Here is a 19,709-nt window from a genome sequence, read left to right as displayed (position 1 = left end):
AATGTCACCTGAAAGTGAGAACAGGCATTCTCATGGCACGGTTGTAGCCGGCATCGCAAGATATTTACGTGCCAGATGCGCTAAAGATTCATATGTCCCTTCATGCTTCAACCACCATTCCAGGGGACCTGCATCCATGCTGATGACCAGGGCCGACTTTAGGCCGATTCCTCCGATTCCGCTGAATTGGGCCCCGTGCCCAGTGGTGAGCTAGAGCCAGTTCCCAAGCTCCAGCAGCTGTCCGCCCCGCCCCCGGCCCCAGCTCACCTCACCTCCCCCTCCTCACCTGAATGCTCCGCCCCCTTCTCCTCCCCCTCCCCTGCTTCCCGCGAATCAGATGTTCGTGCAGGAAGCCTGGGAGGGTTCATAAACAAGTGGCAGCTTTGCAAGGTAAGCTGGGGTGGGGGGGGAGTGAGGAGGGCTCCAGGGAGGCGTGGCGCAGCCCAGTCCGGCCCCAGCCCGGTGGCTCCGATCTGGCCCCAGCCAAGCAGCTCCCTCCAGCCCCGCAGCGTGGCTCCGGCCTGGCCCCGGCCTTGACTCTGGCCGGGTGGCATGGCTCTGACTCCGGGTGGCACACCTCCGGCCCCAACCCCTGACAGGCGGCGCAGTCCTGGCCCCGGCCGGGCAGTGCGGCCCTGGACCCTGGGCCCGGCCTCAGTGGGGGTAAGCGGCATAGTAAGAGACCGGGGCCAGAGGGGGGGGGTTGGATAAGGCAGGGGCAGGGAGTCCCGGGGACAGGGAGCAGGTGGGGGCATTGGATCAGGCAGAGGTTCTGGGGTGGCGGTCAGGGGATGGGGGGGTTGGGTAGGTGTGGGAGTTCCGGGTGTCTGTCGGGCTGGTGGTGGATGGGGTCGAGGCAGTCAGGGAACAGGGAGCAGGGTGAGTTGGGTAGGGGGTGGGGTCCTGGGGGGCAGTTAGGGTGGGGGGTCTTGGGAAAGAGTCGTCAGAGGACAAGGAGCGGGGGGGTTGATGGGTTGCGGTTTCTGAGGGGGGCAGTTGGGGACAGGACATGGGTGGGGGTCGGATGCAGCAGGAGGGATGTACTCACCGGGCAGTTATTTACTGGGTCTTCGGCGGCGGGTCCTTCAGTGCCACTGAAGATCTGGGGTGAAGACCTGGAGCACCGCCGGGTGAGTCATCCCTGCCGGGGCCCTGTCGAATCGGGCTGATGACAGGTTCTGCTCAATAACAATCCAAAGCAGTGCAGACCGACGCATGTTCATTTTCATCATCTGAGTCAGATGCCACCAGCAGACGGTTGATTTTCTCTTTTGGTGGTTCGGGTTCTGTAGTTTCTGAATTGAAGTGTTGCTCTTTTAAGACTTCTGAAAGCATGCTCCACACCTCATCCCGCTCAGATTTTGGAAGGCACTTCAGATTCTTAAACCTTGGGTCGGTTAGAAATCTCACATTGATTCCTTCTTTACGTTTTGTGAAATCTACAGCGAAAGTGTTCTTAAAATGAACAACATGTGCTGGGTCATCATCTGAGACTGCTATAACATGAAATATATGGAATAATATGGGTAAAACAGAGCAGGGGACATACAATTCTCCCCCAAGGAGTTCAGTCACAAATTTAATTAATGCATTATTTTTTTAACAAGCGTCATCAGCATGGAAACATGTGCTCTGGAATGATGTCCAAAATATGAAGGGCCATATGATTGTTTAGCATATCTGACATGTAAATACCTTGCAATGCTGGCTACAAAAGTGCCATGTGAATGCCTGTTCTCACTTTCTGGTGACTTTGTAAAAAAGAAGAGGGCCGCATTATCTCCTGTAAATGTAAACAAACTTGTTTGTCTTAGCGATTGGCTGAACAAGAAGTAGGACTGAGTGGACTTGTGGGCTCTGAAGTTTTGTTTTTGAGTGCAGTTATGCAACAACAACAAAATCTACATTTGTAAATTGTACTTTCACGACAAAGAGATTGCACTACAGTACTTGTATGAGGTGAATTGAAAAATACTGTTTCTTTTGTTCATCATTTTTACAGTGCAAATATTTGTAATCAAAAATAATATACACTTTGATTTCAATCACAACACAGAATATAATATAAATGAAAATTTAGAAAAAAGTCCAAAATATTTAATACATTTCAATTGGTATTCTATTCTTTAACTGTGCGATTAATTCAATGCAAAATTATAATTAAAATATAGTTTATATATAAATGCATATAAATATAAAATTAAAATTAAATCATAATTAAAACTGTGATTAATCATGATTAATTTTTTTAATCACGATTACTTTTTTTTGTTAATCATGTGCGTTAACTGCAGTTAATTGACAGCCCTAATTTGAACATAACTACATTGTTTTAGGAAAGAAATACCGTAGTGAAAAACAGAAGAGTAAGCATTTCACTGCCTATGGCTGAGTAGTACGGCAGCCATTCAGTGACGCTTTGTGCATACACGTCAAAATATTGGACAGCACCTTGACCCTGTAAATCATTATATACTCAGCAAACAGCACAAGGCTGTTGAGTTTCAGTGCAAGCATGAATCCAGGCGTCCACGCAGGCACAAATATGGTGAAGCATCAGGTGTTCATTGAGTGGAGGTCTCAAACCCCACTCCACTAATGTGAGGTAAAAAGGAGAAGGGGTGTGGGCAGAGGATGGACGTAGCTGAAAAGACATGAGCCCAGATCCTGAGTGGGTGTGAACTAGTGTAGCTCCCCACTGCTAAAAATTAAACATTTTTTGGAATACTGTAGATCTGAAAAGAATGGAACTGAAATAATTATCTCACAACTCAGAAAAGGATGCAAGTAGTGGCACGCCAGAACTCAAAGATGTATGGGAGATCAGTCCTGTATTTAAAAAAAACTCTTTGGCCTTGTAATGAGCTAAGACAAGGTTTAGAAACTTAGAGAAAATGTATCTTCAGGACAGTCCTGTTCATATGAAAATGTTGACACTACTGAATTTTTAAGATAGCAACTCTCACCTGAACTTTTCTCCATGTCAATCATAAATGATGGAAAATCCAGAAAGCTTTATCTTCAGTTTGGAATGTCAAATTACATTCAGTACATAAAGACTTTGGCATTATGAAACATCTTGTCCCTGATCAGGGAGAAGGAGACATTTTTAATGATCCCAAACACACATTAGTAGCATTGTAATATATTTTTCTGCTACCTGGCAGCCTTACCCTGAGAGGTGATGAGCACCTGTAGCTCATGTTGATGGTAATGGGAGTTGCAGGTGATCGGTGGCTGTCAGCGTGGGGCCATACACTACTTATGAAAAGGTAGAATCCTCCTCTGGGACCTCTTTTATTTGAGAGATTTTTAGGATTTAGATTATCCTATTCAGGGTTACTACTGGGAAGGGGTGAACGTAACCGTCATTCTGTGTCAAGGGTGCAAGGAAATAACTATGGATTGTGAGAAACATGCCCCACAATCCTCTTTCCTTTTCTTTCTTTTTTGTTTTGTTTTGTTTTTTGTTTTCTGTCTTTTTTATTCTTTGTTGCTATCTGAGGTCAGCAGTAGCCAGGCAATCATGCTTTACATATGGAAGGGCTGATGAGGGAAATGGAGTAGGGGCTTGATTCTGCACTCATTGAAATCTCTGGGAAAATTCCTACTGACACTAATGGGAGCAAGACTGACCCATAGAATAATGATCAGTTTTTCTCTGAAATCCTTCTATGAAAAAATCACTTCTATATTTGAGTCAAAGAAAAACTGATTTTTCCGTAGCTCGGATAAATCAATATTCTTCTGCCTCATAGATTTTATACATGTAGCCAGCTGAAAAAGGAACTGGCTGTAGTGACTTCCACTGGTACTGCACATGTACATAAAGTGAAGCACATGGTGATTTACATCAGCTGAAGATCTGGACCATCATTTTAAATTGGAAATAGTGAGTTGCTTTGAACATTTGTGCCCATATTTCAGGTTCTTCTCAAAAGGAAAACAAGATAAGAGTTCACAACCGCTTTGGATAGATTGGTACAACAGAATATTCCTGTCAAAGTAACACAGCAAGTCGGTTAGAATCACTAATCTAATTTGCAAATTATGTCCAGTGTGACAGACTCAGACAACTGGGGTACAGGAGTCTGGCAGAGGGCAAATATACTGGTTACTGGATGAGTAGTTTTCTGTTCCCTGGGTGACCAGAGAAGGGGCTGCACTAGAGTAATGAGGAACCTGCTAGAACCAGTTAAGGCAGGCAGGCTAATTAGGACACCTGGAGCCAATTAAGAAGAAGCTGCTAGAATCAATTAAGGCAGGCTAATCAGGGCACCTGGGTTTTAAAAAGGAGCTCACTTCAGTTTGTTGTGTGAGTGTGAGGAGCTGGGAGTAAGAGGTGCAAGGAGCTGAGAGGGTGTGCTGCTGGAGAACTGAGGCGTACAAGTGTTATCAGATACCAGGTGGAAGGTCCTGTGGTGAGAATAAGGAAGGTGTTTGGAGGAGGCCATGGGGAAGTAGCCCAGGGAGTTGTAGCTGTCATGCAGCTGTTACAGGAAGTACTACAGACAGCTGCAGTCCACAGGGCCCTGGGAGTTGGGGCCCATTGAATTTTGTCACACCAGGTACAAAAGGCATGCATTGCTGCACTATCCTCTTTTCTGAGGGTGAGTGAAAGCTATGAGGGTTTCTAGCAGCATTAATTTGTACAGAGTTTCACTTGGTCTCAAGGGGATTTGGGGATGGGTTATATTCTAAACTGAGCTTTTGCTGCAGTTTCTATAGTACAATGGCAATAGCATAATCCAAGCACTTGGTTTGTCTCAGGGCAATAAAACAAAACAAAAAATAGTCTGGAACATACCACAATGTGTCTCATTGCATACTCAGCCATTGATCAATGACACAAAACGTGAAGAGTGATTTTTTTAACTATATATATTTTCATGGCTGCATGTTTGAGCTATACCATTAGCTTTTTTATTATTTTTACCAAATTAGCTGTCCAAATCAAAAAGACTGAGTTGTCTTCTTTCCCTTCAGTTACACAGAATGCCTTCCTGGATATTTTTTTCATGGTAGTTATGTATTTGTTTAAACTATAACAGATTAATGTGATTGGCAGTATTAAAGAGTCATTGCACATATGATGAACAGTCCTTCTGCCTTCTATTTTGCTGTAGCAGGGTAAGCATGAATCCACCTATCACATTCCATTCCCTAATTACTAATCTTTACAAAGCTTCTTTGCAGCCTTATGGAACCACACCATCAAAAGTCTTACTAAAGTTGGCTTTTCTTTTACACACAAATACGTGTGTTCCCAACCTACTGGAAACAGAATGAAATGGCTTCTGAGGCATAAATACATGTCAAATTAATTCAAATATTTTACTCTTTACTTTTTCTTCCCTTTTAGCCGGACCCTGCCGGCAGAGATATTTCCATTCGTCCGATTTTAGAGCACTGTGAAAACACTCACATGACCATTTGGCTTGGCATTGTCTATGCCTACAAAGGGCTGCTCATGGTAAGTATTGCTTGCTTTACATAGCAGTGCTGTCTAGTGGCTACTCTGGTAAAAATAAACAGCTTTCCTGATGAGTAGATGTAAGTTTAAAAATCCTTGAATAAATCTTTTTAAAACAGATGTGATATTATGTTAAGTAACAAGGGCATTATTAAATACAACACTAAAGCTTAACCTAATAGGTATAATGCAAACTAAAGAATTTGGCAATCAAAGAATGGGAATATGAGTGAGAAAATGTGAATTGTCTTTAAATCTCTTGTGGAACTCCGGCTAAGGGGCTGTTTAATTGCAGTGAAGACATTCGGGCTCAGGGCAGAGCTTGGGCTGTAGTACCCTGTCAGGTGGGAGAGTCCCAGAGCTCAGCTGCAATCAGAACCGGAACTTCGACACCACAATTAAACAATCCCACAGCCTGGGCCAGCCACGGGTGTCTAATTGCAGTGTAGACATACACTTGGGGGCCTCAATCCAATTGAAAGTCACTCCAAATTACGTAGGCCTTGGCTACTTAGGCCTTGGCCACGGCAGCGCTGTGAAGCGCGAGTGTAGTTGCGCCGCCAGCGCTGCGAGAGCTCTCTCACAGCGCTGCAAGTACTCCACCTCTCCAAGGGGAATAGCGTGCAGCGCTGCGAGCGAGCGTGCAGCGCTGCGAGCGAGCGTGCAGCGCTGCGAGCGAGCGTGCAGCGCTGCGAGCGAGCGTGCAGCGCTGCGAGCGAGCGTGCAGCGCTGCGAGCGAGCGTGCAGCGCTGCGAGCGAGCGTGCAGCGCTGCGAGCGAGCGTGCAGCGCTGCGCTCGGGGGTGGGGGGTGTTTTTTCACACCCCTGAGTGCAGCAAGTGCAGCGCTGTGAATTGCCAGTGTAGCCAAGGCTTTAGACACTTCTTGAAAATTCTACCAATACTATTTTGGTTCTTTCTGAATTTCATAATGCTAATGACTAATTCTATGTGACTAGTAAACTTTCTGTTAAACAAAACCTATGTAAACTGGGAAAGCAGATTACTTCTGAAAATTAGAAAGGATTTTAGGAGACATGCACTGTATTTTTTCAGCCAATAAATATGGGACACAATCTGCCCTCAGATCTGTGCAGACAATTCCCATTTAAAAATCAGTGCATCCCTATAACTAGAAAGAGCACAGAGTTCATGGTTTTTAGTACCCAATTGCTGACAAGTCATTAAACTTTACCATAATATATATATTCTTTGCAATGTAAAGGCTGCATGTTGATTGATATATACAGTGTTATTGTAGCCGGGTTGGTCCCAGGATATTTGAGAACGAGTGAGGTGAGGTAACATCTTTTATTGGATCAACTTCTGTTGGTGAGAGAGACAAGTGTAATCTTGAAAAGCTTGTCTCTCTCACCAACAGAACTTGGCCCAGTAAAAGATATTACCTCGCCCACCTTAATAGTTGGTATGTCATTTGTCTTAATGAATGGGTTGCTTTGATTTTGTAATAATTTTCTGTTGTATCTACTGTTCCCAATTTGTCACCGCTAGCAGGAAACTTTCATTCTTGAACTGTAACCAGATTTTACACATTTTGCATGTTTAGTTTTGTAATATAGTTTCATAGTGTGTTAGGTCAAAAGGACCATAACTGGTATGCAAGGACATCATTGGCCAAACCTCTTAAGTGCCAACATCAGCGTACAAAATTGTAAAATGTTCACTCTGCATTTTCATAGGTTAAAAAGTAGGCATTGGTGTTTGCTACATTTTTCTCTGTAATTCTGTTCATAAGAGTTAATATGTCAAAGTTTTTTGTCTGGTTCACCTATAATGGTGTAATAGAGCTGGTCAATAATTAAATTAAAATTCTGAAAAATGTTGAAGGGTTCAAAGTGAACTGATTTTTGCAATTTTTTTAAAAAATTGCAGAAATAAGTATTCAAGAATATTTCCAATACAATTTTCTATGATTTTTATTAAATTCCAAGAAAATTTTCACATGGTGCATTTTTTTTAAAAAGTCAATGAGTTGTTTTGTTAAATTTCATTTTGGATAAAAATGACCTTTTTTTTTTACTAAACATTTTCTTTGAAACATTTTGGCCATCAGTGTAACATTTATGATAACATGAAAGGATTTATTTTTGTGCTCTAGATTCAGATGGTATCTCTGTAAGGAAGATACTTACATATTTGAGTTCTGCTAAATAGTAGGTGCTGATTTGATGATCATTGCTCCTTTGTCCTAATATAGTTTTTTGCATAGCCTGATGAGAAATTCATTACCAGTTAAATAAAAATAATGTAAGCGTCAACTAAGAATTATAGATTAGTATGAATTTGATCATTTGGCTGCTGAGAATGTTGCTAAATCTTTTCTTGCCTATCACAAACACTACTTTGGATGCTGAGCAAAATTCCATACACGTGACATGTGGAGAACTGAACACTACTAATACATTCATCCATAAACTTGTGGGATAGAGACTAGGGTTACCATATTTCAACAAGCAAAAAAGAGGACGGGAGGAGCCCCGCCCCTGCCCCTCCCACTTCCCGCCCCCCCAGAACCCCCAACCCTCCCCCCGTTCCTTGTCCCCTGACTGCCCCCTCCTAAGACCCCCCCCCCCAACTGCCCCCCAGGACCCTACCCCCTACCTGTACCCTGACCGCCCAAAACTTTCTCCACTCCCCTCCAAAAGCCCCCCCCCGTTTCTTGACTGCCCCCTCCAGAACCTCCCTGTCCCTTCTCCTGCCCCCCCTTACCCTGCTGCTCAGAACAGGGTGTTGGGCTCTGTGCCAGCCGGACACATGGCTGAGCTCCCCTGCACAACACAAAACCCGGTCCCTGGCCCTGCACAGGGCTGCTGGAGCGGGCTGCAGGAGGAGGAGCTGCCGGCCGGCTCAGAATGCAGGGAGGGGGGGGGTGGAAGGAGGAAGCTGCTCCGGAGTCCAGCCCGGGACTTTCCTGCAGCCCTCCCAGCCGCTCGCTCTGCTGTGCCGGGGGAGGGGGAAATCCCGGACATTGTGAGTGCTTTACAAATTCCCCCCGGACGCTATTTTTAGCACACAAAAGGAGGACATGTCTGGGTAAATCCGGACGAATGGTAACCCTAATAGAGACAATTAAAGCAACTAACACTAAATTGCAAATCTGCTTTTGTATTTAATTACAAACACATACAACTTCAACAGTAGCATACAGTTTAAATAGATGTTCTGGGTTGTTGCAGATAAATCGTTATGCAAATATCATTTAGGTCTCCACAGATTTAGGCCCCAATCCAGCAAAGATTTACACAGACTATTAGCTTGACATGGTATGAATAGTCCCATGCACTTCAAAGGGACTACTCTCTGTGTAAAGAGAGGTATGTGTATTAATTGTTCCAGGAGCAAGACCTTATGGTATATCTAAGCTGCAACTGGAGGTGTAATTTCCCTCTTGGATAGATGTACACATGCTAGCTTTGATCAAGCTAGTGCACTAACAATAGCAGTGTGGCTGTAACAATGTGGGTGGCAGCACAGGCAATCCACCCACGTACAACCTAGTCTGAGGCCCAGCTAAGTATTCGAGTGGCTAGCTGAAGCCACCACCTGTGCCGCTATAGCTACACTGCTATTTGTAGCCACTAGCTTGAGCAGAGCTAACACACAAACCTACCCAACCTGGAAACTGCAAGTCACTTACAGTACACACATACTCTAAGGGCTAGTGTACACTGGCAACTGCAGTGCTCTAAAAAAAACCCACCTCCACAAGGGGCACAGCTCCCAGCACTGGTGAACTGTCTACACTGGTGCTTTACAGTGCTGAAACTTGCTGCAGTCGGGGGGGGGGGGGTGTTTTTTCACACCCCTGAGCCAAAAAGTTGCAGTGCTGTAAATTGCCAGTGTAGACAAGCCCTAGGATAGCATCAAGCCTAATGAATGTTGTGTAACCTTCTGTACTTACTGTCATAATTTATAGTAGTAAAAGTAAACTAGAGCATATGTATCGTTAACTACTCATTATTATGGTCAATTAGACATTCTGGGTCATGTGCATATTGTCCCTCATTTACTGGCAGCCATATTGCATGGCTTTCAAAAGGATGTGTGACTAATATTTTGAAGTTTGCAAAGGCTGTTACTTCAGGTGTACTGTGTTCCATAGCCATTAGCCAAATACATACCTTTTATTATTTTGGTGCCTTACCATAACACAAATCTCTGCTATTGAAAAAGGAAGATGCTCTCTTACTTAGGGTTACCATATCTCATAAATAAAAAAAGAGGACCCTCCACGGGCCATGGCCCCACCCCAACCCCGGCCCTTCCCCCACCCTAACTCCGCCCCCTCCTCCCTCCCACTCCCAGCCAGGGGGAAAGGGCTGCCCCAGTGCTACCAGCATCACGGTTTCCCGGGCAGCCCCCAGACCTTGCGTCCCCAGCCGGCGCTTCCCCAGCGCAGCTGGTGCCCGGGAGGGGAAGCGCCCAGCCGGGGGCGCAGGGTCTGGAGGCTGCCCAGCAAACCGTGAAGCCGGTAGCGCTCGGGCTTTGGGCAGCCCCTATGCCTCCGGACCCTGTGCCCCCAGCCGGGCACTTCCCCTCCGGGGCTCCGGCGGCTCTGCGTAACTTACACTGTATAAGTTACACAGAGCCAAAGAGGAGCAGAGCCTCCGCAGCTGGAGGCTCTGCTCCTCTTAGGCTCTGTTTAAGAGCCGGGCTGCCCCAGCGCTACCGGCTTTGGGCAGCCCCCGTGCCTCCGGACCCTGCGCCGCCGGAGCCCGGGAGGGGAAGTGCCCGGCTGGGGGCGCAGGGTCCGGAGGCAAGGGGGCTGCCCGAAGCCGGTAGCTCTCGGGCAGCCCGGTTCTTAAACAGAGCCTCCAGCGGCTGGCGCTCTGTGTAACTGACACAGTGTCAGTTACACAGAGCCCCAGCGGCTGGAGGCTCCAGCCGCCCCCGCTCTGTTTAAGAGCCGGGCTGCCCAAGCGCTACCGGCTTCGGGCAGCCCCCGTGCCTCCGGACCCTGCGCCCCCAGCCGGGCACTTCCCGTCCCGGGCTCCGGCGGCGCAGGGTCTCCAGGCACGGGGCTGCCCGAAGCCGGTAGCTCTCGGGCAGCCCGGTTCTTAAACAGAGCCTCCAGCGGCTGGGGCTCTGTGTAACTGACACTCCAGCCGCCCCCGCTCTGTTTAAGAGCCGGGCTGCCCAAGCGCTACCGGCTTCGGGCAGCCCCGTGCCTGGAGACCCTGCGCCCCCAGCCGGTCACTTCCCCTCCCGGGCTCCGGCGGCGCAGGGTCTCCAGGCACGGGGCTGCCCGAAGCCGGTAGCGTTCAGGCAGCCGGGCTCTTAAACAGAGCCGCCATTTTTCCGGACATGTTCCGCTTTTTGGCAATTCCCCCCGGACGGGGGTTTGAGTGCCGAAAAGCCGGACATGTCCGGGGAAAAAGAGGACGTATGGTAACCCTATCTTACTAATTAGGCTATTTTTGTCCTCATTGCACCTTTGTCCTATTGTAGGTTTGGTTTTTTTTTTTTTGCATAGCCAGATGTCTGAGAACCTTAGGAACATTTTTCATTTCATTATCACAGAAGTTTAATATTTCTGTATGCAAGACAGATACTTTGCCAGTATTACAGAAAATAGAAGCCAATTATATCATTGTGAAAAATATTGGAAGGGTTTGAGATACAAAACTCAACAATCTATAACATTAATTTCAGTTATTTCACATAATTCACTAAGATAGATACACAAAAGGAATTTAGGGACCTAAGTGCCACTTTAGGTGCACAAGTCCAAAATTTAGATTCACAAAATTCTACTCAGCTGCCACCTAACTCAGTAGTCTAAAGTCCGTACGGCCTACATTTCTGTTCTCAGTCCCTTAGGTGGCTTCATTTTTGCTAGTGGACATGCACAAAGTCACAAGTCCTGACGCCGTGCTACTAACTCATGTCTAAGCCTCAGTTGGTTTCACAAGCTAGGTGTTCTCCCACCTATCTCACCTACCTGATCAGGCCCTATATAAAACACAGCATGAGGAGAAGGTAGTGCCTAAGCCCCTCCTTTCTCCTCAGCATTTCCTACTGGCTAGCTTAGGTGGCTCCCCACTCATCTTGATGGCTTTTGCAAATCCCATTCTTAGGCACCAAACTCAGCCCATGCATTGTAGATGGAGCCTGGGCTGTGCATTCCACTAGGCAAAAGGGCACCTAAACATTAGATATTGCAACACTGAGTCCCCATTGTGGATCTAGCTTTAAGCAGCTGACATTGATTATGTACCCATCAATACAATATTTGGGGGATGGGGACTATATGATGTGGCTTATTCATTTACTTGGGCGAAAATTATTTAAAGTGTCTCTGGTGTCTCAAGTTGAGAATACAAAAATTTAGGTTCCCAAAATCAGAAGTCCCCTGAAATTGTTGGCATGAATGTATTGATAAATATACACAACAACAATGTGTATGTTTTCACAGAGCAGCAAAGAGTTCCATAAGAGAGACAAATAATGCACAGCTCTGGCAAAGCTCCCTCTGCTGGACACTGACAAGGCTTCTAAAGCCCTAAAACCTCCCTTGGACTGAGCAGGCTGTAGCATTCTCTCTTTTCTTGGCCTCTCTGGCACATTTCCTGGCCACAGGGTCTCTGTCTGTTATTCCTTCACAGAAATGGGACCAGGAGGCCCAGCTATCCTAGGCTCCAGGACCAGTGCTGACCTCCCCAGTAGCTTAAGCACACCCTTTCCCAGAAGGCTAACCTCCTGGGTGCTCTGAGTTTACAGTTCACTCTTCAGGAACACATGATAGTGAAAAGTAGACAGACAGAGATTGGCTTTGGAAACCATTCTTTACATTAGCTAGCACAAGGAATACACAGATCTAGACACTTTTCCCTTTCTCAGTTTCCTTACCACTCTGGAGCATTCTCTGGGCTTAGGTCAGAGTCTTCTGTGGAGTCCAGGACACTTCCTCTCCCCCACCCTCCTGAACATGGCTTCCCTGAATCATGGAGTCTTTCTGATCTCTTCTGCCTCTCTCTCAAAATGACTAGTGAGAGATCCTTTCTTTTATCCTTTTTGCCAGGTGACCTTTGGATCAGCCTTTTGAAGTGATCAAGGTCCCCTGTTTGCTGATCCATTACTTAGTTAGAACACCACTACCCCCACATCCCAGTTCAGACTTTTGTCCTGGGTCAGAGCCATCTTTGTCCAAGGATGCTCCATTCAAATGGATGATTGTCAAAGTTTAGTGACTCTCTGATGTTAGACCTGTGCCATCATCATTTGGAATTTCACAATGGAAGTAAAAAAACAGCAGAGAGGCAAAAAACAGCCTTGTAATAAAAATGGAGTTTGCAGCTTGATAAAGATGTATGCGGCTAGTTCATAATCTCAAACAGAATTAATAAATTGTACAGCGATTCCCCAAAACAGTACTTACACATTTTCCACATACTGTATACAGCAGTAAGCAAACACAAAAGACTTAAAGTACCTACAAGTACACAAATATAAGAGAGCATTAATAGTAGCGACTGCTGAAGAAACTCTTGCTGACAGCATGGAGGTTTCTCCTGTATTGGCTTCAGTTTCTTCCTGGTTTGTGCTCAAAGAGTAACAGAAAGGTGGACCACATATGCTGTCTTTAAACAGTGTGACAGACCCAGACCAGTGGGGTACAGGAGTCTGGTAGAGGGCAAATATACTGGTAACTGGATGAATAGTTTTCTGTTCCCTGAGTGACCAGAGCAGGGGCTGCACTAGAGTAATCAGGAACCTGCTAGAACCAGTTAAGGCAGGCAGGCTAATTAGGACATCTGGAGCCAATTAAGAAGCTTCTAGAATCAATTAAGGCAGGCTAATCAGGGCACCTAGGTTTTAAAAAGGAGCTCACTTCAGTTTGTGGTGGGAGTGTGAGGAGCTGGGAGCAAGAGGTGCAAGGAGATGAGAGAGAGAGAGAGAGAGAGAGTGCTGCTGGAGGACTGAGGACACCAGGAGGAAGGTCCTGTGGTGAGAATAAGGAAGGTGTTTGGAGGAGGCCATGGGGAAGTAGCCCAGGGAGTTGTAGCTGCCACGCAGCTGTTACAGGAGGCACTATAGACAGCTGCAGTCCACAGGGCCCTGGGCTGGAACCCGGAGTAGATGGTGGGCCCGGGTTCCTCCCAATTGACCTGGACTGTGGGTTCTTCCAGAGGGGAAGGTCTCTTGGCTGTTCCCCAACCCACATGGTGGATCTCTGAGGCAAGAAAGCCTGCACTGGTATGATTTTTTTCAGAGATGGTTGTGCATATAATATGTTGTGTTTATAATATATCACAGTTTTTGAAACATGGCTCCACATAGATTTATGGCTGCTTTGTGTCCTCTCATTATTCACTGCAATGTTTCTGTACTGCACTGATTTTGTATTGCTAACATGGATTTTGTATTTGTTAAATGGCCACTGCCACAGATTAATTTTCTATGTGACCACATTTGTTTGCCATGCTGCATATTTACATCATTGCTCTCTAAGCCTGCTCTTGAGTATGGTGTTCTGGCATTCCTTAGTAAGTGTCTCAACCACAGAAGTTGAGTAGACTAATTCCTGACGTTGTGCCTTTCTGTGTGCGCCAGCCAGGTGACCTTCACTTCCATGTCTAGCTTTGGATTCCTGCTGATGTTGAGATTGTTCACTTTACATATAGCAAGGGATGGTAGATGCTGATAGATGTGTGTCCATTACAGTTGGCTCTCTGATATGTTTATAGGTGCTGTGATTGGCATAAGCCTTTTTTTTTTCTGGTTTTCCTTCCATAACCTGATTTCAGCTCTGACATTATCAGGCTGAGGACGAGTGGTGCCACAACAAGGCACCTGTCTATTCACCATCTACACCTGTGTTGCCTAAGGTTTAACTCCTTTCTGTCTAATCATTGTTTTTAGATAATTCCTGTCAGCGTATTTCTATGTGAAGAGCCAAACTAAGAAGTACACTTCTTATAAATTATTTTCTTACTGCCACTGATGTGTACCATAAATATACACAAAAAGAACAGGAGTACTTGTGGCACCTTAGAGACTAAGAAATTTATTAGAGCATAAGCTTTCGTGGACTACAGCCCACTTCTTCGGATGCATCCGAAGAAGTGGGCTGTAGTCCACGAAAGCTTATGCTCTAATAAATTTCTTAGTCTCTAAGGTGCCACAAGTACTCCTGTTCTTTTTGCGGATACAGACTAACACGGCTGCTACTCTGAAACTCATAAATATACACTCCCTGTCCACTGAGAGCAGTCCCTTGAAGGCCCTTGTGTGTTTTCTCTTTGGCTGGTGCACTGTTTGTCACATCCTACTTTTAGCATGTGACTGCAGAACCATAACTTTTCATGCCAGAAATAATGATAATACTCACATCTTATACAGAGTTTTTCATGAATGGATCTCAACAGCTGTACAAAGCAGGTAAGAATCATTATCCCATTTTACACATGGGGAAACTGAAAAACATTGATGAAATTACTTGGCCACGGTCATCCAGAAGGACAATGTCAGAGCCAGGAATAGATCTCAGGTTTTGTAAGTCCCAATCTGGTGTTCTACTTTGGTCATCTAGTCTGACCCATTGCATAACTAGCCACAGAATTTGACCCTGTAATTCCTGCATGAAGTCCAATAACTTGTGGTTATAGGAAGACATCTAACGTTGATTTAAAGATTTCAAGTAATGGAGAATCTACCACATCCCTTAAGGTCCCAGTGATTAATTACTCCCACTGTTAAAATTTTGCCCCTTTTTTCCAGTTTGAATGTGTGTCTCTTTGACTGCCACCCATAGAATATATATATATATATATATATATATATATATATATATATATATATATATATATATATATATGTAACCCTTCTGCCCATCTAAGTTGGCAGCAACAAGGGCCGGGTTCTGTATCTAGGGGTTCCGTTTCAATAACACAATGCAAAACCGGCTCGAGCCCCCACCCAGTGACCTGGGACAATTACATACTACCCCCTGGGCGCCTCTAAGAGGCAATACTTCCCCTCTCGCAAGCACGGAGTCTGAGTGTAACAGAAAATGTTTAATAACATGAGGTAAATGACATCAGCATTAAATTGGAAAAACACCTCAAACAGGCTTCATGAGCAAAAAACCCACCCCAGCAAATTGGGCTGTGTCCTTTCCCTTTGGTTCTTGAAACTAGCAACCCAGGAATCACCAAAGTCCCAAAACCCCAAAGTCTCTTGGGTCCAGCAACACAAGGAGCGCCAAAGTCCCAAAAGTCCAACAACCCCCCAAAGTCTCTGTCCCTGGTCAGTGCAGCCCCAGAGTTCAAGCGGGGCGGGGGGGGCGAAGGCACGCAGGGTGTTAAGGGGCACCTTACGTGATCCGAGGCCGACCGGCTGCCTCTCCGTGGGGTTCCGCCACAGCCTTCTCCACGAGCCGCTCCACTCCACCAGCTGTCCCGTGAGCCGCTCCCGCCGTCCACGAACTGCTCGGGCAGCTGCTCCGCTCTGCTCACCGACCTGTGAGCCGCTCAGCTCTGCTCCACTTCAGCTGTTCCTTGGGCCGCTCCCACAAGGCTCCGCTCTGCTCGCTGCTTCTCCAGCCGCTCCGCCCTGCTCACCGACCTGTGAGTCACTCAGCTCCAACCGTCCCGTGAGGCTCCACTCTGCTAGCTGCTCCACCAGCCGCTTAGCAATATAGCTTCAGGCTCCCCCACTAATTAACAGTCTCAGTGATCTCAGCTCTTGGTAACTTTAGCTCTTTTGTGATTCAGCTCTTAGCAATTTCAGCTCATAGTAGGGAAGTCCCAGTGCTAGTGCACCATTGGCCCCAAGTGAACTCAGCTCAGCAGCCTGTAACTAGACTCCTAATGGAATCAAAGTTAGCTCTGACATTCAACAGTGGAGAGAGGAGGTAGTGCAATTGGTGTTTCAAACCCTCAAAGAGGGCCCATACCATCAGATATAAATACCTGTTCACATCCTCTCTCCCTTCACTGGGTTTTGTAACCCAGGCCACTTGTCAAGCAAGTGCTACTTAGGTAATGGTGAAGGACTCACTCAGTCCTTCTGTCATACAACAGGTCCACTGGCCTTGATTCACAGAATCAGGGTAACAAAACTTTATTCTTCCTGCCCCAATAACAGAGAAACTGGGGATCCCACACCAGCCAAAGTAACCACTTTGAGTTGCTGTTGTTTCATGCCAGGCGAGTGGGTGTGCCTATGCAAACCAGATCAGCCCCTGGAGTTCTTTTCCACACTCGCCATAATTCACCACCAGATGTCAGGGTAGAGCTCATCCTGACTCTGCTTACATCTAATCATCCTGTAAAGTACAGCACACTGTCTTCTCTCCTAGATGTATCATTTTGTTTTGGCCATATTAAAGCACTGTTTTTTAATCATACCACATTCTTATGTGATCCAGATCACTCTGTAATAGTTACCTGTCCTCTTCATTACAACTCCATAAATCTTTGTGTCATCTGCTAACTTTACAAGTAATAATGTTGTTTCTTTCAGATCATTGATACAAATATTAAATAGTATTGAGTCAAGAACTGATCCCTTTGTGGCTCCCCCACAGAAACACATCCTTTTGCTTATTGTTCTCCATTAGCAATTACATTTTTTTGAGATCTATCAACTGGATTTTAATCTATTTTATGTGTGTGATACAGGTTGTGATGGGCCAAGTGTCCATTTATCTCTCTGTTGGGTGGGTGTGGTTCCTCCCCCTAGGCTGAAAGTGTCTTGGTTTCATCCTGCATCTAGGCCTTTACCCTTAAATGGGGCTTGGGAGGGGGACCTGGGCCCTCCCGCTTCACCAGGTCCCCGCCCATGGCTCTGTGAGAAGTAACAACAACAGGTTCCTTCTTTCGGGGCGTCTAAATCTGCCATACTGCGCTACTTCCTATCTATGTGCTTCTTCAGTTTGGAGAGTGGCTACTACAGTCCAAACAGTCAATAGCCTAATAAAAAAAAGTCCAAATGAATGGAGTCCTGCCAGACCTATAGGGGGTGGTGGTTGGAGAAGGCGCTGCCTGTGGACTTTACTCGCTCGCTGGTCCGTCTCAGGCTCAGCCTTCTACTTGGATTCCCAGAGAAGAATGGTCTCTCCTGCAGCCTGTCCACCACATTTTGCTTGGGCTTCTGAGCTCCTTTTTAACCTGCTTCTCCAGCCAGAGCATACTTGGCAGACCCGGAGGGCCCGTAAACCCTTCAGGCGTAGCATGGGATTTGTCTGTCCCATCACAATGTGCTATTCTAATTTTTTTTATCTCAACATCATGCAGTACTAAGTTAAATCCTTACAGAAATCCAAGTATTCTATAAATGCAATTGCATTTTATTGATCAAACTTGCAACATGTGTTTGGATGAAAAAAGCTATTTCCCATAAAACCATGCTGATTGGCATTAATTATATTCCCACCTTTTGTTTTTTTATTGACTGATTCCCATATCACTCGTTCCATTCTTTTGCCCATGAAAAATAGCAGGCTAACAGCTATAATTACTCAGAACATGCACTTAACTTTTTTAAATAATAGAACTACATAAGCATTTTTCTAGTTCTTTGGATCTTCCCCACTATTTCAATATGTGTTAACAGCTAACATCAGCAGTCCCGAGAACTCATGAGGCACAAGTTATCTGGTCTTGTTAATTTTAGTAGATATTTTTAGCATCCTCCTTAATCACTGTTGGAATAGAAAATATCACATTTTTACTGTAAAATGTGAATATTTCACCCAGTTTCTTTCCAAAGAAATATTTATTTAATGTTTTGACCTGTTACATTGGGGTGGGGAACCTTTTTTCTATCAGGGGCCACTGACGCAAAGAAAAAATCAGTCATGGGCTCCACACAGCTCCATGGGGAGGCGGAGGTGCAGAGGCTCGGAGCTTTCCCCTGCAGCAGGGCAAGCTGGCAGTCGCAGCTCCAGCCCCACGGGGGGAAGTGGAAGTTCAAGACTTCCCCTAGGCTCTGGGGTGGGGCCAGAAACGAGGGGTTCAGGATGCAGGTGGGGACAGGGATTTGGGGTGGAGTGCGGGGTCTGGGAGGGATTTAGGGTGCAGGAGGGCATTCTGACCTGGGGCAGAGGGGTTGGGGTGTGGGATCGTGCTGGGCAGTGCTTACCCCAGGTGGCTCCCGGTCGGTGGTGCAGCAGGGCTAAGGCAGGCTCCCTGCCTGCCGGGGTTCTGCACTGCTCCAAGAAACAGCTGCTATGTCCAGCCCCTAGGCAGAGGGGCCAGGGGGCTCTGTGCGATGCATGTTGCTTGTGCCCACAGATGCCACCCCTGCAGCTCCCATTGGCCGTGGTTCCTGGCCAATGGGAGCTGCAGAGCCAGCATTGGGGGTGGGGCAGCATGCGGAAATTCCTTGATTGCCCCTGCTTCTAGGTGCCGCAGGGATATGCTGGTCACTTCTGGGAGCTGTGCAGAACCAGCCAGACATCTGGCAACCCATCGAGCCAGCGCTTGCGGCTCCAGCGCTGTGGGACAGATGAAACGAAGCAGTGGGCCAGATCTGGCCCACGATCCATAGGTTCCCTACCCCGTGTTACATCATTACTGCCAAATGCACCATCTCCATTTGGTAATGTCCCATTGCTAGGATTCCTTTTGTTCCTGATATATTTTTCAAGATTCTTTTGTATTGTCCTTAACACTGCTGTCCATGGAATGTTTACTGATATCCTTAGCTTCCCTTATCAACTCTCTGTATTTCATAACTTCTCATTTATAATCATTGCTATTAACTTCCTCCTTTTTTCCATTTGTCGTATACTGTCTTTATTTAATTTATTTATAGTTGTTTAAAATTCCTTCTGAACCAGGACCACTTTTTAACCAATGTAGCCATATTATGTGAGTGTAGAATTTGTGGCAGTTAATAAAGTGTTCTCAAGCAGCTTTCAATTATTGTTCACAAACAAGCCCCCACTAGGACTCCTTTTTGTGCTTTTGTAGTTAGTAAATTGATCCATGAGAATTGCAGATCCTGTGCTTCTGAGCTGTCAATAACTCTGCAACAGAATCGTCAATGTAGAGTGCCACCCCAACTTCCTTTTCTGTCCACTCTGCCCTTTTTAAATAGGGTACATCCGGTGATTTTAACATTCCAATGACCTGAATCTTCCCACAGGTGTCAGTAATACCAACTAGGTCAAACTTCTTCTCATGAATGATCATTTCCAGTTTCTTGTGTTTATTACTCGATGTACAAGCAACTAAAAAATTCATCTCTTTACACTCAAGTATTCATGAAT

General features: G+C 45.9%; 1 protein-coding gene across 3 annotated transcripts in view; it reads left to right on the top strand.

Moving 5' to 3' along the window:
• Positions 1-19,709, top strand: part of GABBR2 (gamma-aminobutyric acid type B receptor subunit 2) — an 877,787-nt gene that overhangs the window by 781,530 nt on the left and 76,548 nt on the right. For all 3 annotated transcript variants that reach the window (XM_065584143.1, XM_065584144.1, XM_065584145.1), the window contains exon 14: positions 5,363-5,473. In XM_065584143.1, the coding sequence (XP_065440215.1) occupies positions 5,363-5,473 (111 nt within the window). The remainder of the gene's footprint in view (positions 1-5,362; positions 5,474-19,709) is intronic.

This window comes from Chrysemys picta, chromosome 2, assembly GCF_011386835.1.
Source record: "Chrysemys picta bellii isolate R12L10 chromosome 2, ASM1138683v2, whole genome shotgun sequence".
Lineage (NCBI taxonomy): Eukaryota > Metazoa > Chordata > Testudines > Emydidae > Chrysemys > Chrysemys picta.
This window is presented reverse-complemented; position numbering and strand designations above follow the sequence as displayed.